Source organism: Mustela erminea, chromosome 4 (assembly GCF_009829155.1).
Source record: "Mustela erminea isolate mMusErm1 chromosome 4, mMusErm1.Pri, whole genome shotgun sequence".
NCBI classification, from domain to species: domain Eukaryota; kingdom Metazoa; phylum Chordata; class Mammalia; order Carnivora; family Mustelidae; genus Mustela; species Mustela erminea.
Window position 1 is genome coordinate 149893440 of NC_045617.1, and position 22771 is coordinate 149916210.

At 49.3% G+C, this 22771-nt stretch overlaps 2 protein-coding genes across 2 annotated transcripts; both read right to left on the reverse strand.

The window, feature by feature from the left end:
* Positions 1-1980: 1980 nt before the first annotated feature.
* On the reverse strand, positions 1981-12726 carry GPX6 (glutathione peroxidase 6). The gene is made up of 5 exons (XM_032338245.1): positions 12522-12726; positions 8643-8796; positions 4731-4848; positions 4144-4243; positions 1981-2898 (listed from the first exon to the last, which is right to left on the reverse strand). The coding sequence occupies exons 1-5, from the start codon at positions 12597-12599 to the stop codon at positions 2692-2694; spliced, it is 657 nt and encodes a 218-aa protein (XP_032194136.1). The 5' UTR covers positions 12600-12726; the 3' UTR covers positions 1981-2691.
* Positions 12727-16755: 4029 nt separating this feature from the next.
* On the reverse strand, positions 16756-18310 carry LOC116587607 (voltage-dependent anion-selective channel protein 3-like). The gene is made up of 2 exons (XM_032338231.1): positions 17336-18310; positions 16756-17114 (listed from the first exon to the last, which is right to left on the reverse strand). Exon 1 carries the CDS (start codon positions 18254-18256, stop codon positions 17405-17407), a length of 852 nt encoding a protein of 283 aa, XP_032194122.1. The 5' UTR covers positions 18257-18310; the 3' UTR covers positions 16756-17114; positions 17336-17404.
* Between the last annotated feature and the right edge of the window lie 4461 nt (positions 18311-22771).

Below are 22771 nucleotides of genomic sequence, written 5' to 3' on the forward strand. Positions count from 1 at the left end.
GTTGGCCAGGGGCTGAGTCCTGTTCTCTGGACTTTCGGAACCCTGTCCCACCCAGGGACTCTCCTTGAAGGCTTTGTGATCAGCGGAACATTTGTCATTGTAGACACCTGTTCAGTGGTTTATGGGGTCGATTTATGTGAAAACACTGGTTTTGGGAATCCGCTAGCTCAGGTCTATCTAATTGGCATGATAGTTTGTGGGAACCTCTGGTCTGAAGAAACAATGTGGCAGCAGTAACAGTGCCGGTGAGGTAATGGTGATCACGGTGACAGTAACGGGAAGGTTCTAACTACTGTAACAGACCGGAGCTCCCAAGACAGCCCAGGCAGTCTGCCTGCTTCCAGAAGGTTCTGTGTGTGGCTCTCCCTGGGACCAAGATCTGTTGTAGGGGTTGGTGTGGAGGGCAGAAGTGGGCATCTTTACCTCCAGATGCTCCCTTTGTGGAGACTTCAACATTCTCCTTGTCATTGTCATCATCACGGGCAACGTTCTGATCAGGTCTGCAGCCCCCACACCTGTCCCCAGCTGCACTCACCTCCCTGTGCAAGGAAATTTGTTTCTCACTCCTCTGGCCCTTAGGCGGTCCCAGGAGTGACCTCGGTTTTCTGTTCAGGGTCAGGCCCTGCTGGGCATCAGGAGGAGGGAACCTGGATCTCTCAGAGCAGATATGGGATGGAGCCTCCCCAGATGCTGGGCAGAGCGCCCTCCAGAGGAAGCCGAGCCCCCCTCCTTCACTGCTTCAGGACTTCTCCATGGGGCAGGGGACGCGCCTTCGGGAGGATTCGTTTCCAAACGGCAAGTGCAGGCCTGCGGGGAGGCGGAGTCTGCACACTGTGCGGCCCTATCCTTCTTGACAGCCTATCTGGACCCTGGCACTTCCGATCTGAAAACAGCAACGGATTTGACCCTACTGAGGACAGCTACGGGCCCCAGGGTGGCTCAAGAACGTGAGACACCCAGAAGAGAGTCAACGACAAGACACACTTCTCACACCACGGCGAGCTGGTGCCCGCTGAGTCCCACGGAAGCCCACATCCTGTGGGTATGGCCACAGATTGCCAGACTTTTTGTCCCTTGCTAGACTCTGCTTGCAAGAAAACATCCAGTGTTTGGAAAATGTTTTCCGTGTGTGTCTAACTCCTCTGAATTTTGGAAGCAGCCCACTCCTGGAGGGGAGGCCCCAGGTCTCCGCAGATGCCAGGTCTTCCCCGAGGCCCGCATCGACACAGGTGGTCCCAGGTTTCGGCAGTGCCCGTGTCTTTCTGGAAGCTGGAGTCGCTTTCCTTGTCAGCCCCAGCTTTGCTAGCTTTCCCGTTGCCGTAGGAAGGTTAGGTCAGGGATCATTTTTGTTTGGGAACAGGACAGCGTCTCCCATTGATGCTGATAATTAAAATCCCTCTACTTTCCAAGTGCCAAATAAGATTTTAAAGGACAAAGAATTTAAACTGCAAAAGATGTTTGAAATATGTTCAAAGCAACTTTTGAAAGGGAAGAAACCAGCTCGTTCACCTCACTTCCTAGTACCAGTTTCTCTCCTGTCCTCTGTCCCCACAGGAAAGACCGAACTGTGACGATGGCACGGCCTTTGCACAGGGCTTCCCGGCACCTTCTCTACTCCTCGGACTGGGAGGGAGCTTTGGTCTATTTTCTCCTGTTTTTACGTGTTTTTAGATTCTTAACAGTGAGCAGGAATTTTATAGGCAGAACTTCCGTGTCTTTGTTGTTTTGAGAAAGCAAGGCTACCTCCCACTTGGGTCCCCCAGAGACCGGCATGGGGGGGTGGCGGACTCTCAGAGGTCTGTGTCCACCCCTCACAGCAGCCCACAGCGGCCAGCCCCACGTGGTGTCCGGATGGGCCAAGGAAAGTCCCAGAGTGTGTTTGAGGAGCTGGGTGAGCTATCCAAGGAAGCTGGGAGCGCGTGAGAGAGGTGGACGTCCCAGACGTAATACGGGGGTGGGAAAACACGGCGGGAAGCCCACTGCTGCAGAATCCACTTTATTTGAGACAGTGACGGGAAGGAGTTTGAAGGTGGGGCAGCTCGGGTGAGGGGAAAGCGCATCCTTCAGAACGAAGGGACATCCCTGCCCAGGTGCCATGCCTGAATGCACTAAGGGACAGGCACCAAGGAAGGCTCTGGTCGGGTCCGACCCAGGCGGCTTCAGGACCCGCCGTCATGGAGATGCCCCTCCTTTCATGTGAGGCCTGCAGAGATCGGTGAGAAAGAGAACTCCAGGGCGTCAGGGCAGCGCAGGTCGCATGCGGGAGAGGAAGAGCCTTACACCCTGCTTTATCTGGGAAGAGAGAAAAGCTACAAAGGGGATCTTGAGAACCTTCGAGCTTCTGCTTCTTTAACCCTTCAGGCTGGAGAAAGGACAGAGGCCAGAACTTCCGGGCATCGCCGCTTTAGCGACACTGGGTAGTCTGGACCATCTACCTGGCATATGCCTTTCCTTTGGGGCGGAGCGGTGAGAACTTGGTATTTCCGGAGCAGAGATTTGGGGACAAAGGTATTCTTTCCCTTGTTTTCGGACACACTCGTGAGCGCACGAGCGCCGGCGAACTCCTGCTTTGGGGAGAGTCTGGTCATAGGGCGCTGGGCGGGAAGGGACGCAGAGCAAACATGGACCCAGTGTGGAGCACATCCTTCCGGTGGGAGGCAGGCGGCCGCTTCGGACGGTCTCCGGCCCTTTCTACGCGCTTCCGAACTGTTTCAGGTACTCCAGGATGTCTGCCTTGACCGCGCTGACGGGAGCCTTGTGGAACCAGCGCATGACCGGGACTCCGTCAGGCCCCACCAGGAACTTCTCGAAGTTCCAGCGGATGTCGTGGACCTTCATGGGCTCCCAGAAGAGCTGGTTTGATGAACCCAGAAGATCAGAGGTTGGAGGGCAGGAGTTCTGGAGCAGAGATAGGAAAAACAGAAGGTTTTCCCCCTGCTTCTGCGTGGCCCAGGTTTATCCCCAACCCTGGAGAGTCTCCTCACCATCCTGCATCTCCATATATTAACTACCTGACGTGCTCCCAGGAAGCACAGACATTTAGTGCAACATCGCCCCCACCCCCTGCAACCGGCAATCGTCCGCGCGCGGGCTAGAGAGTGCGGCAGTAAACAGAAAATACTCCTCCTTCCTGTCCACCCCTCCGAGGACTACATCATGGTGCTGCAGAAAAATACTATTTTCTGTCTTCTTGGATAAGTCATATCATTTCTAGAGCTTCAGTTTTCTTAGCTGGAAAAAAATGCTTTGGTTTAGAGTCGTGGTTTCCAGAGCTGGGGCTTCACAGTCTGGTAAAAGTTCAATAACTATTTCTTGGAGATTAGTATAGAATAACTAACATTTTATTAACATGTAGTTATATAGAATAACTAAATAGAATAGAACAGAATAACTATATAGAATAACTAAAAATCACAAGTCAACTATAACTAAATTTAAAAATTAACAGATTTTTAAGTATTAGGTTGAAGGAAATAAAATTGGTCATATCACCATTTTGGGGCAACACAAATGGTAATCTGTATGATTTAACTCAACATTAATTTAGTATCAGAATAAATGATGGTCTTTTATATTCAATAAATTAGGCTTTGTGGAAAACTCCCCACACTGTGTTTTTTTTTTTTCAGGTTGCCATGAATGGGTTAGAGTTTCAACAAGGACCAGACCTATCTGGCAGGCCAGCAGAGGGAACCGGTGGCCTAAAAGAACATCAGATGGTTCTGTGGTCTTTGTGGTTCTAACACTCAGTAGCTCCCTGGTCAGTTAGTACATGGGACCCTCCATTCTGTGCTCCATGTCTGTCTCCCCGACCGCACAGGGGTCCGCCAGGGAGGGGCTGGGCCCTGTTAATAGGTTCAGGCTCCCTGTGTGGCACAGCTGCTCACACCTGGGACGGATGCCATGACTGTCAGTCACATGAGCAAATCATTGCCATTTGGGAGGGGGCGTTGGCCACGTCAGAGCTGCCTTGTTCCGTTTCCTGTACTTGAGCTCAGGGCTCACAACGGATCTGGTCATGACTCCTGAACTTAGCTGAGCATTTCTTTCCAAGGAGTCCAACCTCAATCCTAGAAACGAGCCCCATGCTTTCGGGGTATCTCTGCCTACCTGACCAGTTCACGCAGGTGGGTGGTCACTCACCTTCAGGAAGGTAAAGACCTTCTGTTCTTTTTCTCCATTCACATCCCCTTTCTCAAAGAGCTGAAAATTGGGAACAAAACCACCACCGGGACGCACATACCTGCAATGAAGCAGAGTTTTCCCAAGAGGGTCCAAGTTAGAATAAGGAGGGGCCGTAACGGCCACAAGTCCACGAAAGGAAGTCAGAGACAAAGAGGAAGAGACGGTGGACAAGGAAGGTGAGGAAAGAGAGATGTCTGGGGGTCAGGACCTCGTGCTTTCTGGAGCCAGTAGACAATTCTAAGGAAACTGGAAGGGCGTGTTTGAAGGTCAGGATTCCCGACTCATTTCTATTTCCCACATTCCCTCCTCTGCCCTGCACTGCTTTTCCCATAGATATTCCCCTAGTGTCCACGTCAAGAGCCCGAGGCGAGTGAAAGGTTGGGCGTTGCCAGCCACGCCAGCTTGCGCGTGAAGCTTCACAATGATGTTCCTGAACCCTGTGATCCACCACCCGCCCCGGAAGCTTCCAGAGGACGAGGCCTCCAGGCAGCAGGAGGAAGGGAAAGGCTGACAGGGCCCAGGCAGGGACCCAAGCCGGCACTCACTTGAGCCCAGAAAGGATCTCTGAGTTCTTCCCTGGTTCTTGTTTTCCAAACTGGTTGCAGGGAAAGCCCAGCACGACGACACCAAAAGGCTTCAGCTCCTCCTGTAGTGCATTCAGTTCTGTGGGGAGACAACGAGCAGCATGGGCAGCCCGGCAGGGAGCCCCGGAGGACGCTGGGATCTGTCCAAGTACAGTGACAAGTGCAGGGAGAGGGTTCGAGATTACAGAGACCGGGGAGGCAGGGCACAAAGCTAGCACACAGGTTGACAGAAACACACCCAAACAGCTGCCATCTTTCTTGTGTTGGTTCCCTACACGGATGCACAGCACCCTCCAGTGGGGGGGACCCCAGAGAGCACAGATGGGTTAGCCCGTGGGGTGGGCGGGGGCACCCGCTGCATGCTGAAGGGAATTAAAATTTAAATGCCACGGCCAGGTTCCATAGTGGCGGATTGACTGACTGACCAAACATCTTGAAGGAGAAGGCAAACAAAATGGACCTGCTCCCTCTGCCCCCATCATGCCCCACAGGGACACACCTGACACCCCAGTCCGTGCTCCCAAGAGCCCCCCCTTCGGCACTCTCACCTGGGAGCTGTGGAGGGAACCCAGATCTGAGCCCAGCTCCAGAACATGCTCTACCCTCTTGTCAACTCTGACCTAATGGGTGTCACTGCCCGGGGACAGTCACTGGGATTCCAGGCTATGAACTCCAAACCGCTCTTCAAGACTGCTGGGAGGGCTTCCAATGTGTCTGTGTGACCCGCACCAGTCTTTCTGCCGTCAGCCACTCTCGTCCCCACTGAGTCAGTCCCGGTGCCCCCTGACCCAGGCTCAGCTCCATGTGCTGCTGTCTCCCCGAAAACCCTCGGCTTCAATGGCAGTGCCTTCCTGTCCCTGTAGGTTTCTTCATGACGATCTCTACTCGCCGCCTCCTTTCGCCATCAAGAATACATCCTTCCTATGGCAGAAACCGCAGCAGACCCTGCTGCTGGGCCTCCGGCAAAGGCCTTCAGCTCTCGCCGTTTCCCCGTCTGGAGTAAAATCTGAATGAGACACTTTTTAAAAATCTCGGGTATTTAGTAAAATTCTCATGGTTAGTAAGTCATGGCATGGCAACAGAGTGGAAAACTGTGGCTTCAAAAATACACGAGGAAGCTCATTGCGTGTTGATACCGAAGAACAACTGAGACATTGTATCATGTGAAAAAACAAGGTGTGGAACCAGTTGTGTGTGTCTGTGTACAGGTGGATATTCTCACTCCCCGCCCCCCATGGAGCCGGACACAGGGCTTGAACTCACAATCCTGAGATCGAGACTTCAGCTGAAAGGAAGAATCAGACACTCAGCCAACCGAGCCACCCACCCAGGGGTCCCCTGGAAGCTTTCTCTCCTAAACCCTTTTGCATCTTTTAAATTTCCAGTGTGAATATATTCCCTATTCAACACAAATTTAAATTAAAACTAAATTGAAACAGATTTAAAAGCAGATTCACATTCCATGGAACTGCTGTTTATATATCATGACTTTTTAAACTTACTATATTTTTTCTCAAATTTAACTTTTTGAAGGGAGGAAAACCCCTACTTGCTAAATGACACTAAACTGTTGCTAAATGATACTAGCCTTAGATTCTGAGATTTTACACAAATTAAATAAAGATTTAGTCTGTAGCTTTACAATTTCTCCCTAGGGTTGATTATACATAAAGATAACTATAAAGTGAGCCCCAAATTCTTTGAAATGTCAGATCTTCCTGTAATCTGCACTTTTGAAAGTATCTTTTTATGCACAATTTCATCATTAAAAAGTCTTTAGGATCTCTTGGTGAATGTGAACCATTTAGTTTTTGTTGTTCTTTGAAGGAGGGGCTATTTCAATACAATTTTTGCCTAAGTCAAGAAGCTCCTTCTGTTTTGGTCCTTTTAGGATGCTTTAACAAATACCATAGACCAGGGGGTTTGTGAACAATAAGAACTTATTTTTCAGAGTTCTGGAAGTCCAAAGTCATGGTGCTAATGTGGTGGGGTTCTAGCAAAGGCCCTCTACCAGGTTGCAGACTGCAGGCTTCTCACCGTGTCCTCCCATGGTGCAAAGGCTGGGGGGGGGGGCTCTATGCTGCCCTTCTTATAAAAGCACTAATCCCTTTCATGAAGGTTTACAGTCATGACCTCAACATCTCCTGAAGTCCCTGTTGCCATCGTATTGGGCACTGGGATTTCAATATATGAATTTCAGGGGGACATATTCAGGCCATAGCACCTGCTGACTGTTCTTCTTTTTCTTTTTCTTCCTTTTAGAGAAAACAGTGTGAGCAGGATGGGGAAGGGCAGAGGGAGGGAGAGAGAGAATCTTAAGCAGGCTCCGTGCTGGCTTAGTCTCACGACTCTGAGATCACACAGCCCGAGACAAAATCAGGAGTCAGACGCTTAACCAACCGAGTCAGCCAAGTGCCCCTGAATGTTAATTTTAAAATATCAAAATTTAGTGAGCTGTGTATCTTAGAGGTGAAATTACAATACACTTAAATTTAAGTGGTGTGAAAAAAGAGAAAATTCTTCAATATCTTGTTATTGAAGTCCCATTAAGACAAATTGATGGGGGAAAAAAAGGAGAGAAAGAAGAGACAAATTGATGGGACCAGTGTCAACATGTGGGAAATTTTTCTTAGAAACTGTTCACATATTATTTTGCATATATGCATATGTTCACATATTAATTATTGCAATTAATCTTAAAAAATTTTTTTTGAAAAGCAGAAAAACCAAGTTATGGCATGTCAGAAACTGCTTTTATCTCTATTACAATCCATCTGAAACTTCAAATAACCTTTTCTGAATCAACAGGGAAACCAAACTCTTCCCCATGAGCACAAAGAAAATCTACCTCAGTCACTGTGGAAGGTCGGGCCAGATTTGGAGAGATGAAGAGACTTTCCAAAGAGCTGTCCCACCAAAGATTACTGGTGAGAAAGCTACATTTCCCTCTGGGAGCTGCTGAAGAACCCAAGAGCACTTTCCAGAAGATCCTCTCTGCTGTTGTTCTCAGAAGTCACCAATGAGAAGGATAACGGTGGCCCCTTGAAAGCTAGACTCCGGCCTGGGGTCGTAGCTAGGGTTTCCTATTCTCCTGTTAAACAATTTCACAGGGGTGCCCGGGTGGTTCAGAGTTAAGCCTCTGCCTTCAGCTCAGGTCATGACCCCAGGGTCCTGGATGGAGCCTCTGCTCAGCAGGAAGCCTGCTTCCGCCTCCCCCTCTGCCAGCCTCTCTGCCCATCTGTGATCTCTCTCTCTCTCTCTCTGTCAAATAAATAAAGTCTTTAAAACGACAACAATTTCACAGAACATCAGTATCACACAACATCACGGTCACAGTGGTCATGATAAATCAAGACCTTGGCCTTGCTTTAGTCCCCTGACCTCGTAGATAAGAGTTATTAAGACATCTCTGAGTCACCCTCACAGAATTCTCCCCACACCCTCATTTCCTGACAGCATCCAATTCAGAGCAAAACTTCAAGTCCTTGAATCTTCCCCCAAACCACCGAACACAAGCCTAGATTCTCAGATAAGTTCTTTCCAGCACTTTCTTATCGAGAAGCCCCATGATTCCCTACAATATATGTTCTCCCTCACGGCATTGAGCAGCAAACCCCACTTGTTTAGTGATAGGTACATTCCTGGTGGTTTTTTATTAAATCCTCGGGAGAATCTCAGTCCTCCAATCTTGAGATAATTCTCCTGGCCTCCTAAGGAGTAGAGCAGTGGCAGGATTTAGAGGGACGGACTCCCCTGATGACCTATTTCCCCCTCACCCCCCTCCTCCCAACAACAAATTAGGAAAACCTCTGGAATTAGAATATGGGCATCTGACCAAGCTTATTCCGGAGGAATCGAAACCGGAGCTCTTACCAGGATACTGAGCTGTCAGGCCTCAGTACGTGGCCACGTTGACAAAGAGCACATGCTTGCCCGCATAGCGCTGGAACTGCACGTACTCCTCTTCATTGAGGGTGAGGGCTCCGTACTCGTAGATGGTGCCCGTCACCCCCTTGTAGCAATCCAGCTGGAATGGAACAAAAACCGCCATGCTGTGACAATAAGGCAGACAATAACCCCTAACAGCCACGGACTTCTGCAGAGCGCTCAGAGCTCTTTCGTGGAACACCTCGAGATTCTAAGAACCGAAGAGACCTCTGTCTGGTAGTATTCTTAGTTATGGCAAGACCACCACCAGAATGTGTGTCTTGTAAGTTAAATTCCTTTCTGTGTGGGGGTCACCTGGCTGGCTCAGTCAGTGGAGCGTGTCACTCTTGATCTTGGGGTTCGAGGCCTAGGTTGGGTATAGAGATTACTCAAAAAATAATATCTTAAAAAAAAAAAATCCTGTGTGTGTGTGTGTGTGTGTGTGTGTGTGTGTGTGTGTGTGTGTATGCGCGCACGTGTGCGGACAAGCACTTTGTGATGCTCCTAGGTTCTGTCTTTCACATAGGTATCGTCCTGTGAGCTGGGATGTAGAATCCCAAGAAAACCGTGGACTGGAAGGGCTGAAACTTTCCAACTCTGATGTTAGTTCTGCTCCAGTCTGAAGGGACCTGATACCCAAAAATGCAGCCTTTTATTCACAAGAGGGCTTTCTACAGCTGGAATTGTGCCCCAAGCAGGCAGTAGTGGCTGACATGAACCCAGACGCCCCCTCATAGGTTGCCTTTTTTAAATTTCAGAGAGGGGAGAGGGTCTTACGAATGCTGGTCTTTGAGCATCTTATGTACATCATCTTACACGTCACAGGGACCTGGTAACAGAGCACTCAGAGTGGTTTGAGGACCTGAACAAGACCGAGGCATATTAGAAATGCAAGTACTTGAGACGCCTCTCCAAAGAAGACATCCAGATGGCCAACAGACCCATGAAAAGATGCACCACATCATTTGGCACCATGGAAATACAAATCAAACCCACAATGAGATACCACCTCACACCAGTCAGAATGACTAAAATTAACAAGTCAGGAAATGACAAATGCTGGTGAGGATGTGGAGAAAGGGGAACCCTCCTACACTGTTGGTGGGAACGCAAGCTGGTGCATCCGCTCTGGAAAACAGTGTGGTTCCTCAAGATGTTAAAAATAGAGCTACCCTATGACCCAGCAATTGTATTACTGGGTATTTACCCCAAATATACAGATTCAGAGGGGTACATCCCAATGTTTATAGCAGCATTATCAACAATAGTTCCTCTAGATGAGGGGATAATGAAGATGTGGTATAGGGGCGCCTGGGTGGCTCAGTCATTAAGCATTTGCCTTTGGCTCAAGTCTTGAACCCAGGGTGCTGGGATTGAGCCCCACATTGCGCTCCCTGCTAGGCAGGAAGCTTGCTTCTCCCTCTCCCACTCTCCCTGCTTGTGTCCCTGCTCTTACTGTGTCTCTGTGTCAAATAAATAAATAAAATCTTTAAAAAAAAAAAGAAGAAAACGTGGTATGTATATATATACACAATGGAATATCACTCAGCTGTCAGAAAGAATGAAGTCTTTCCATTTGCAACAATGTGGATAGAACTAGAGATTACACTAAGCAAAATAAGTCAGTCAAAGAAAGATAAAAATGTGATTTCACTCATATGTGGAATTTAAGAAACAAAACAGATGAACATAGAGGAAGGGAAGGAAAAGATAAGATAAAAACAGAGAGGAGGGCAAACCGGAAGACTCTATAGTTAAGAGAACAAATTGTGGATTGCTGGAGGGGCAGGGGTGGGGCATGGGCTAGATCGGGGACGGGCACTAGGGAGGGCACCTGCTGTGATGAGCACTGGGTGTTCTGTGCAGGTGATGAATCACCAAAGTTCACTCCTGAAACCAATACTTCACAATATATTAACAAACTTGAGTTTAAAAAAAAAAAAAGAAAAGAAAAGAAATGCAAGTTCCTGGTTCTCCCGAGACCTGCTGAATCAGAAACTTCGGGGTGGCAGTTGGAGAAAAGGAGCGAAGGCCGGACTTTGCTTCATATCAGCTGGCTGTCTCCGGGCAGGGTTCCTGAGGCACACACCATAACACCTGTACAGCTCCCTCAAGGATTTCCTTAACATTTTACCCCTATAGCTTTGCTCTGGTTAATGTCACTTCACTTTGGTAACCATAAAACCAGCCATCCTCCAAGCACATGGCCCACCGATAGCCATCTTAAGGGTCTCATGACTAATGTTTCATTAGGCAGTAGTCAATAACTTTATCCTAACAGCAGCTAGCCCCTCAAGGCCCTGGAAGTCTTGCTTCCAAATTCCTTAGACATTTACGCTATCCCTAACCCCTACTAACTAGAAAGCTTAAAATCAGTCTCCTCACAACCTCCGTGCAGCTCTTTCTGCCCATGGGTCCTGTTCCTGTGCTATAATAAAGCATTTTCCTGCACTGAAAATGTCTCAAGAACGCTTTCTTGACTCTTCGCTCAGCTGCCCACGTCAGGTGGGTCCCAGCACCTTGTGCTTTGACAAGTCCCCCCATGAATCTTGTCTGGGGATCACTGCCCTCAATCATGGGTATTCTCTTTCTTCTGGGGGTAGGGGAGCCAGTAAGAGAAATGTAATTGGTTTTGGGGTGCCTGGGTGGCTCAGTGGGTTAAAGCCTCTGCCTTCGGCTCAGGTCATGATCCCAGGGTCCTGGGGATCGGGCTTTCTGCTCAGAGGGGAGCCTGCTTCCCCCACTCTGCCTGCCTCTCTGCCTCCTTGTGATTTCTGTCTGTTGAGTAAATGAATAGAATCTTAAAAAAAAAAAAAAAAAAAGACAGAGAGAGAGAGAGAAATGTAATTGGTTTAAATCCACAAGTGAGACTGAGTTTTTGAATTAATTCATCTGGTTTTAAAGTTAAAACCTGGGCACCTGTGTGGCTCAATGTGGCTCTGCCTTTGGCTCGGGTCATGGTCTGGGGTCCTGGGACTGTGGTCCTGGGATAGAGCTTCACATTGGGATCTCTGCTCAGCAGGGCGGCCGTTTCCCTCTCTCTCTCTCTCTGCCTGCTGTTCTGCCTACTTGTGATCTCTCTCTCTCTCTCTGTCAAATAAATAAAATCTTAAAAACAAAACAAAACAAAACCTGCTGGTACCACATCACCCACTTGAAGCCCGACCCTGTGTCCTGAGGCATATCCGCACACCTCTGATGGGGCAGCTACTGACCTCCAGTGCAGAGATTTTTTTCCCAAGGGCATCAGGAGATCAGGGCTCCACCAAGACCCAAGATCAAGTCCTCTTACTCTGGTCCACACTTTGTCCTCCCCCACTAGCTGCCGCTCACCACCCCACCTCCTCTAACATTAAAACTGGCCAACAGCTACCCTGGCCTTCTGTGTTTTATTGTCGGGGGGGGGGGGCGGGGAGCTACTCTTCGCTGACCCCTGGCATCAGCCAGCGGCTCTTCCCCTGCCGCGTCTCAGCTGCTCCGAACGCGGGCAGCCACCCTCCCTCCCACCTCGTGCTCCTACGTGTCCCGTTTCCCGGACCCACAAGACTGCCCAGAGGTCAGAGCAGGGGCGGCGGCGGAGGGGCAGGCAGGACAGCAGCCTTGGCCCTCCGTCCACCTGCTCCACGAGCGCCCGGTGACGGACATGGTCCGCGGAGGGGAGTCGGCTTCGTGGAGCCCCAGCCTCAGAGAGCGGCTGCCGGGGTCGGCCGAGCTCGGGAGGCGGGTCCCAGCCTCGGAGAGGACGAGGGAGGACTCCTTGCATCCCTGGACACCAGGCCAGTCGACGGGGGCTGCAGTCCGCTGGGTCCCCCACGGGACACTCACCTTCATCTTCTGGGTCGGCTGGGCGAGGCCCACCAGGAACAGCGGGAAAAGCCCCGCAGCCCAGAGGTGAGGCATCATGGCTCTGGCGTGCAGGGCCAGGCGGTCTGCGGTCCCCGGGGCACCTCGGTCCCTTTTGAGCCCCGGTGGGGATCGGAGCCAAGCGCTCCCTCCAATCGCAGAGCAGAGCGCGCGCGGGCACGCGCACACACACACACACACACACACACACACACACACGCCCGCCCCTGACCTGCCCCGCACTGTCCCTCCCCTCGCTTCCGTCCTGCCCACCTCCCCCGCCCCCGAGGCACCTCGGCCTCCCCTGCGCTTGTTGTGGCGGCGCACGTGTCCGGCCGGGCCGAGGAGGCCTGTCTCCTTGGAACCGGGAGTGCTGTGTCCGCCCTCCCCGAGGGCCGAGGGCCTCCTGGGGCCGCTGTCCGCGGAATCAGAATCTGCTTTTTAAAAACGAGACCGTCAGGTGATGCACATGCACAGTAAAGTTTGAGGCTCGTGGTCGCGGGTGACAGTCCTCCTCCGGCCTGTCGCAGCACAGTGTCCTGGCGATGAAGCCGGGCCGCGGGGCCGCACCGTGTCAGACGCCCGCCCGGCCGCCCGGCCCCTGGCCAGCGGCTTGTGGACGCAGGCGACCCCGCCGCGGGCACCGGCGCCCTGGGCAGCGGCGGGGCCAGAGCCCTGACCTGCGAGTCTGGAGGGCCCCGGGCTGCAGCTGCCTCCGCGCCATCGTCTCCGCCCCCCACCGCCTCCCCGCAGTGGTGAGGCCCTCGTGGGAGCGCGCGGAAAGCGGTCGCAGAGGGAATCGGCCAAGACACACAGAGCTGCTTCTCCCGCCCCCTCTGCCCGCAGCTCCCACGGTTCTCACGGCCGCTCCGCTTTGCCAAAGTCTCCTGTGACCCGGGGGGACAAGCCTTTCCTTCCTCCTCAGCGCTAAGCCCTTCCCAGCCCGGCCGGGCCCGGGTCACACCCACCGCCCGCTCCGCTCCCGGAACTGCGGGCGCCTCGGGCTGAACTCCTGGGAGGCCTGGGAAGACGAGCTTCGCGCGGGCTCAGATTTCCGAGCGCTTCTCAAAGGCCTGGGAACCGGCCTGGTCGCTGGCGGCGATCCAGCCTCGCGGGTCCCCAGGGCGCCCTCCTCGGCACGACCTGGGCGCGCTGCGGGGCTCTTCAGCTTCTCCCCGGTGTCCGTTCACAGAAAGGGCTGAAGCTCACACTGTGAGGCGACAGAGACCGGGTGCGCCCGGACGGCTCCTGGTCTCAGCACGACTTCCCTCCCGGCTCTGGGCCCGACTGTTCCCATCTGCAGGGTCAGGGTGAGTCCTACAGTCGGCCTGCTGGGGCTGCTCCCAGCTGCGACCCTGACTCTGAAGGACTCAGCCCAGCACAGAGCACAGGTCGGCAACCGCTCCCACCGCCCAGTTCGAGCCCGGACAAATGAAAGCCAGCCCCGGATTCCCGCCGTCCACCCTCGCTCTTCTCCGGCTGGGTCAAGTCTGCACAGAGACCCGCACGTTGGCTCCTCCTGCAGTCTCCGGACGCGCCTCAGGACGAGCTCATCACTAGGTCCGATGGCTGAAACTCCAACTCTCCAGTCCTGCTCCAACATTCCTGACAAACTTCTGGGCACCGTGGGTGCTGGCCTCCAGCGGCGAGAAGGGAAGGTGTGGAGCCCGCCGGGCAGGAGGAACGTGTCTCTGGTCCACCGTCCCCTTTGTCCTCCAGAGCCCACTTCCCTGACCTGCTCCCAGGAATCTTGCTTTTGCCCCTTCGCTTGTCTCCTTCCTTCCCCACAGTCGGCCTCTGTTGCATGACTTGTTTTAAAGATTTCATTTATTTATTAGGGAGAGAGAGAGAGCATGAGGGAAGCACAGACGAAGAGAGAGAAGCAGACTCCCCGCTGAGCAGGGAGCCACAGGCCTGGGGCTCGGTCCCATGACCTGAGCAGGAGGCAGCCGCTTTCCTGACTGAGCCCCTCTGTTGTATGGTCTTCTAAAGATCAACTTCGTTGACGGCCCTCATGTTAAAAATGCTTTGGTTCCTCCCTAATTCTTACACCATTCATTTGAAATCCTCCCAGGGAGCACTCTGGATGTGACACCGTGTCCCCTCCCTCCATGAAAATGCCATGTTTCTGGTGGACTGAACTGGCCCCATCACCCCACCTCCACCCACTGAACTGTCAATTCTAGACATTTTAGGAAAAATCTGAGCCAATACTTTGGGAGCCTTCCTGAAAGATTCTTGACGTATTAATGACCTATTATTCAAAATTCAAAATGATGGAACACAGTTTTATCCAACGAGACTTCAGAGGTGACTGCTGAGGCCTGAGTCACAGATCAGATCCTAAACAGCCTGACCAGGACTTGAATCGGACCCAAGCTCAGGCCTGCTGCCTTTCTTGAGGCGCCTAGGGCAGAAGAGGGTGAGACTCAGATCAGTTTGTCTCCGTCACCGTTTCTGTGGCCCAGTCAGGATGAAACAGTTTTTAAAGGGCGTGGGCAGGAGTCCAAAGGGAAGCAATGATCCGCACCAGGCTGTAGGATGGTACGGGCTGAATTATGTTCCCTCCACGAGGTGTACTGAAGTCCCCCTGAAGACGGGGACAGAGACTGAAGTTACGCTGCCACGAGCTAAAGATGGTCTGGGGCCACCAGACATGGGGAGAGGCAAGGAAGTGTCCTTCCGTCCAGGTTGCAGAGGGAGCAGGGCCAAGGTGACAGCTTGGTCTCAGACTTCTAGCTGCCAGGACTGTGAGACAATACACTGCCCTGTTCTCAGCCACTCAGTTGGTGGCCCTCTGCAGGGCCACTCTCGGGAACACACAGTAAGCTTCCATTCAGAGACAGAGTTCTCTCCGACTGCTTTCCGGTTTCTTCCGATCCCTTCTGTCTGTGCCCATGCTTGACAAAACGTTCCTTCATTCTCAATTTCCTTGATCAAAAAGGAAATAAATCTGCCTATGGCTTCCATACATGCTTTCATCCTGGTTCCAGAGCAAAACTACTTCCCTGTTTACCTGAACGCCGACTTAGAGATTCGGGCCCCTGCTTAATGCTACCTGGAAGATTGTTCGGGTTCAGTCCATCTACCCAGGTACACAGGGGCCGCCCTCGCAGGACGCAGGGATCTCCTTCTCCGCCCCGCCAGGCAGAGGCGCAGACGGCTGCTGTGGACCTGCGTGTCCGGAGCGCCGTCCTGCTGTATTGCAAACCGCACCTTCTTATTCACTGTCTCGTGTCGTCCTTCCCTCCGGAGGACAGATGCAGCGGGAGAAGCAGCTCTCCGTCAACGTACATGCGTGAGAGTACAATGTACCAATATGACGTTACTCGACTTCAAATCCAATTTTTTTTCTCTTTTTTAGTCTCCTTTGACTTCTTTAAATCCATTAACCACATGGACTAGGAATTTGAGGAGAGTGATGATTTTGCTGTATTTTGTTGTTGTTGCTGTTACATTTTTCAGAAAAAAGCTTAATTTACTTTAGAGAGAAAGAGTGCACGGGTGGGAGGAGGGGCAGAGGGAGGGACTGAGGCAGACTTTCTGCAGAGCACGGAGCACGGAGCACAGGGCCTGCCGCGGGGCTCGATCTCACGAGAGATCATGACCTGAGCCAAGATCGAGTCAAACGCTCAACCCACTGAGCGCCCAGGCCCTCCTGCTGTTACATTTCTGTCCACGTCTCTGTGTACTATTGCCTTATCCTTGAAGACCCCTCAGACCCAGGCTGGCTGTGGCCCTAATCCAGAGCCTTCGCGAAGGCAGCGGGTCCTGAAAGGACATCCCCCTGGAGGCCTTGCCCCCGCTGCCCATGTTCCCACCTCGTCTGCTGCACCGGGTAGCTCTAGTGTTTGGTGAGGCAAAGGGGACAGCGTGTGCAGAATGTGCTCTCCCCAGGGGGCGCCGGTGCCTGTCACCCCCACCTTTGCGCTCCAGAGAGGAGTCCTGAGTCCACACACAGCCGTGGGTGTCTGGGATGCCATCGGCACCCACAGGAGCTGAGCAACTTCTCTGCCATGGGACCAGCTGTCCCAGAGCTTCTGTGACCTGGGCCTTTCTCCTCCCGGGAGGAAGGAATCTGTCAGCTCATCAACACTGCAAGCCAAAAATCCATCTACTACCTGCGGTGGGCTGGACTACAAGTGACCGCCTACACTTCACAGCTTTTCCTACTTCTGTTTCTTTCTTTCTTTTTTTTTTTTCACATGAGCGATTATGTTCCAAATGTGATAGGTTTATTTTATTTTATTCTGATGCAAAACCAAAGATTCCACTACAGCACAGAGACCAATATATTAAAAGGTCATGAAAAAGTGGCGTGGGACATGCAGGACGTGATGTACTGGAGGACCGGGTCATTTCCTTTGTAACATGACGCTACACTATCGCTGAGGAACACATTAAAAATAACACTGCGGAACTCAGCTGAAATGTGGCACAAACATGACAACTTCCAGGCATGCCTTCAAGTACCTCCCTTTGGATGGACTTGCGATCTCTAGACTTCAGTGTGGGGAGGATTACAATTCTTTGGAAGAATAAAAAGTTCACACTTTTGAAATTTCACAGAAGAATTTTTTTTTTTAAAGATTTTATTTTATTTATTTGTCATAGAGAGAGAAGCGAGAGCAAGCACAGGCAGACAGAGTGGCAGGCAGAGGCAGAGGGAGAAGCAGGCTCCCTGCCAAGCAAGGAGCCCGATGTGGGACTCGATCCCAGGACGCCGGGATCATGACCTGAGCCGAAGGCAGCCGCTTAACCAACTGAGCCACCCAGGTGTCCCATCACAGAAGAATTTTAAGGCCAAAACATAGTGGGTTCTCTTCACCTCCAGGGACAAATCGGATGCTTTACTCAAAACCACGTTAAGTTTCTAGTTCAAATCCCAACCCAACCTTGTGGCCTCCTGCATTGAAGTTCTTTCCATCGATTAAAGCTGACAGGGTCAGTTTGACGCCCGGTCGAAGGGTCTGAGTATAACCCAGTCCGGTCAGGCTGGCATTATTTACTTTAGCAGACAGAGAAGTTCTATAGTCCAGCTTGTATTTAGCAGCGATACCAAAACAGGTGTTGTTACTGCTGGCCGTCCAAGCAAGGTTTATTGACGTTTCTATCTTCTCGTTAACCTTCTGGTAGATAGACCCTCCAAATTCAGTGCCATCATTCACATGAGTGTGCAGCTGGAAGTCTGCAGCCTTGTAACCCAGGGCGAAATTATTCTGTGACAGTTTGGATTTGGCTGTGTCAAAACTCATCTGATAGCCAGCAAGCCAACCTTCAAAAGCTAACACAGCCCAGCCATAGATGGTTGGTCCAGAAAAATCAATATCAACGTTACTGCCAAGACTGAAACAATCCCGTTTATACGAGGCCTTCAATTTTCCACTCTTCTTTCCTGTGTTCGGTACAAATATGGTATCAAGAGTCAGTTTCAACCCTTCAGCCAACTTATTCTCCAAAGAGATTTCTGTTCCAAGAGTATTGTCTGTATTCCATTTCTGAGTGAAGGTAAGTCCATAGTTACAGATCTTATATTTGGTCTCTAGATTGCCTGACGCTTTCCCTGTATCAGTGTAGGCATGACCAGAAGTAGAAAATTCCACTCCACTACAGGACTTGGTTTTCAGATCTATTTTGACCATGCCAAATCCATATCCTTTATTGAAGACATCCTTCGCGGCCTTTCCTAGGTCACAGTAAGTCGGCGTGTTACACATATCTCCAACTAGAGGGCCTGGCTCTGCTCTGCCAGGGCAATGCTGAAGGTCTTCCCCTACTTCTGTTTCTTTTAAGAGGTGCTGATCTCCTGGTGATTTAATCTGACCAACTTCCACCCTGAGAAGATTGGGAAGAGCGAGTGTTGACTGCGGCAAACTCCACAGTTTTAATGCCCGAATGTTTTCGTTTCTTCAGTTCACATGCGGCCTTTCAGAGGCCCAGAAAGGGCAGTGAGGGACCCGTCTGACCTCATGTGGCCTTACCTAAAACACACGCGCTGCCCTCTGTCCTGCAGCCATCCAGTCACGCCGGGGGCAACGGCGTGCAGCCGGGAAGCGTCCCTTCCTCGCGTGGATTCTCACCCAGTGGCTCACACCGAGCGCGCCGGCCCGGAGGTCCCTGCCGCTCTCAGCCCGTCTTGGGGCAACTCTGCCTCTCCCTGGAACAGACCCGCAGGAGCAGAGTCCGGAGGAACAAGGGATCCTGGAGGGACTGGGCGCCGGGCCGAGATGCGGGGAGTTAGAGGAGAAACGGGAGTGATGAAGGGAGGGGGGTGAGGGAAGAAGCGGGGGAGGAAGGAACAAAGTACGAAGGACAGAAACGGAGGAGAGTCGGTCTGTGTCAACTCCAGTCTAGTAATTCCTAAATTTAGGAATATGTAGGTAGATTTTCTGAGTCCAGCATCACCAAAATAAGCATTAGGTTAATATTTTTCTCCATTTTATAAGTAGGGATGTAAAGACAGAGTAAAAATAAATAGCTTCTCAGGTTATAGAGCCATAATATGTCAGGCCGGGGCTCACCCGCAAGTGTGTTCTGATCCCAAATCCAGACCCCCTGGTAGCCTGAATGCCAGCCCCGGAAGGTATCAGGCGTTAATCCCTGGAACCCAGAGGTTAGCATGTGTATGGCGAAGATTTTGCAGATGTGATTAAGTTGTGGATCTTCGGATAAAGGGATTATCTCGGATTATCTAGGTGGGCACTAAACACAATCACACGTATTCTTCAGAGACGGAGCCGGGGGAGATTTTACTAAGAAGACGGGAGAGACGTGAGGGGGCAGCGGAAGCCAGCAGCTGGAGCGGTGCCAGAAAGGGTCACGGGTCCTTCTTTCAGTTCCCACAACGTGTTCCTCCTTTCCTTCCCAGCCCTTCCCAGAAGGGTCCTTTAACACCCGTATTTCTGCAACAGTTAGCTCAAGGCATTCTAGGCTTTTTCTATCATGCACCTCAAGATTCTTCAAGTCTCTACACATTACCCATTTTCAAAGGCACTTTGAGATATATATTAAACAGATTGACATATAGTTATCTGTATCTATTTATTTATATCTGTATTTATTTCCTGTTAAGGATACAGATAACTCTATCAATATATCTGTATTTATGTGAATAGAGAGAGAGAGACAGAAACAGACACAGACACAGAGAAGTGTATTATAAGGAATTGGCTCACCAGATTATGGAGGCTGAGAAGTTCCAAGATCTGCTACCAGCAAGCTGGGAACGCAGGAGAGCTGAGGTACTTCCTGTCTGAGTCCGAAGGCTTGAGAACCTGGGGAGCTGATGCTGTAAGTTCCACTCTGAGTCTGAAGGCAAAGGACTAATATTCCAGCTCAAAGACACAATTCTTTCTCTTTATGTATTTAGGTAGGTAATATGCATTACGCACCAGTAATACACCATATAATTATACAATTCAAGAGCATGGTTTTCGTGTCATAAAATTCTAAGTTCTTCACATCACCTAGAAAGAGGGGAAAAAGAGGCAAAATAGCTATTTATGACTAGAATCTGATATAACCCTTGTGCATTTTGTAATCTCAAAGAATGATCAAAGTGTATATAACCACCAACTTTATGGGGGTGGGGGAGGGGGAGTAAACATATACCAAACCGTTCAAGAGAAAACAAGAAAGAAGGATATAGAATAGAAGGGACAAAATACACACCTAACACAGAGACATATATAATGCTTGAAAGTAAAAAGATGGGAGTTACCAAGCATAAATAAACCAAAATAAAATTAGCCATATTGTTTTGAGACAAGGTAGATTTTAAGACAAAATGGATAACCAAGGATTTACAGAAAGTTTTTGTAATGAGTAAGCATACAATTCACCAGGAAGATAATAGGTACTCTAAATTTGTAAGCACCTAATAACATAACTGATAATATATAAGTTAAAAATTGGCAGAAATCTACAGAGAAATATGTTAAATTTGCAGACTTTGACATACGTCTTTTAGTAATCGATAGAAAAAGCAGGAGTGAGTAGTGATGGCTGAGATTTAATCAGCATGTCTATCAAATTAGACCTGGCAGACAGTTATAGAACATCCAACAACTGCAGGATACAGAATATTTTACGGCAAACACGGAATGTTTATAAAAACCCACCATGTGCTGGGCTATCAGCCAACTACCCGCACATTTCAAGGTCTGAAATGATACAGACCATATTCTCTGACCACATGTAATTAAGCCATTATTCACCTAACAAATGACTAGGCTATTCCTACATACTTGGAAACTGAAGACTATTACACCATAAAATAATGTATGTTTATAAGATGATACCAGAATGGAAATTACAAAATAATTTTTCCTGGGGAAAAAAGTTTTATGCTTTGAAAATACATTTCACATTGATTGGGTCATTCACTCTCTGCTTCAGAGTAGAGGCCTCCAATGCTAATAGCTTTCCAATGTATCCTTGATTTCCTTCAAATAATGTGTTTTTCTTCTTCTCCCACGTTTTTATGTCCTCCATGGCCTGCTTCTGGACTCTAAGAAGTATTCTGAGCTGAATAAAATTATGACGGCAGACACTCTGGGCTGCACGCATGGGACGCACGGAGGAAATTAAAGAAAAGGGAAGGAAGGAACGGTAAGGGTAGAAGCGAGAACTAATGAGACAGAAATCCGAGATGAAAAGAGGCTGACTTAACCAAAAACTTTAAAAAGATTACTGTTACTGATAACTCCGTGGCAAAAGTGATCAAGAAAAATGGAGAGAAAGCACAAATAGCTCATATTAGAAGTAGAAAAGGAAAGGGCTTGGCTGGCTCAGTTGGTAGAACATGCAACTCTTGATCTTGAAGTTGTAAGTTCCAGCCGCACGTTGGGAGTGAAGTTTCCTTAATAATGATAAAAAAGAAATGGACAAGGAGACATCACTTCATATCACTTGATATCCTGCAGGGGTTAAGAACACATATATCACAAACAACTTAATGCTGATGAATATACGAGCCTAAGGATATAACTATATCTTTTCTATATTTATTTCTGTAATAAGTACAACATATGAAAAATAATTCAGTGCTTAAAGATATTTGATCTATTTTTAAAAATCTTTCACAAATAATTTTCCAAGTATAGATGACTCTACTAGTAAATTCTACCAAACATTTAAAGAACTGATCATGAGCTCACAGAAAATCTTCTGGAGGATAGCAAAAGAAGAATCCTGAATCATGTTATGAGGATAGTGCAGCCATACTTCCAAAATGTGACAAGGACAAAAAATATATATATATGACAAGGAACACCTCGGTGGTCTGCCTTTGGCTCAGCTCATAATCCCAGAGTCCTGGGATCAAGTCCCACATCAAGCTCCCTGCTCAGTTGGGAGCCTGCTTCTCCCTCTGCCTGCTCTGCCTGCTGCTCCCCCTGCTTGTGCTCTCTCTCTCTGAGAAATAAATAAATAAAGTATTTTAAAAAATATATGACAAGGACATTATGAGAAAGAAAAGCCATAGGCACAATCTTTTTCATGAACATAGTTGCAAAAATCCTATACAAAATCTTAGTAAACCAAATTAAGCAATCTAAAGTTGGATTTCCACCCCCAGGAAAGCAAAAATGGTTTAACATTCAAAGTCAAGCAACGAATACACCAATTTAACAAAATAATGTCACAGGGTCATCTCAATATGTGCTTCAAAAAGCATGTGATAAAATTCGGCATTGATTCATATTTTAAACTTACAGCAAGCTGAGGAAAGAAGAGACCTTTCCTACCGGATAGAGTATCTAACACATGTCTGCCACAAGTCTCACACTTCTTGCTGAAATTTCATCATTACCCTCTGAAAAAATAATCAAGGAAAAGAGTTCTCTGTTACTACCTCAATTCAGTATTGTGTTGGCAGAAATAGACTGTGAATTTAAGGCAAAAGGGAAATTTAATGTACAAAGATTAGAAAGAAATGAAACTGTCATTAGTATATCCTGTAAACCTATAATTTAAAAAGAAACTAGCAACAAATTATTATAATTTTGTGACCTTAGCAAAGTCGTTAGATAAAAATTAACACAAAATTCACTATATTTTTGTATAGTTTTCATAAACCACAAATTTAAGCTTAATTTTAAAAAATAACATAACCAAATACTCAGCAGTGAAGTTAGCAAAAGATGTCCTACATTGCACCTGGGTGGCTCAGTGGGTTGAGCCGCTGCCTTCGGCTCGGGTCATGATCTCAGGGTCCTGGGATCGAGTCCCGC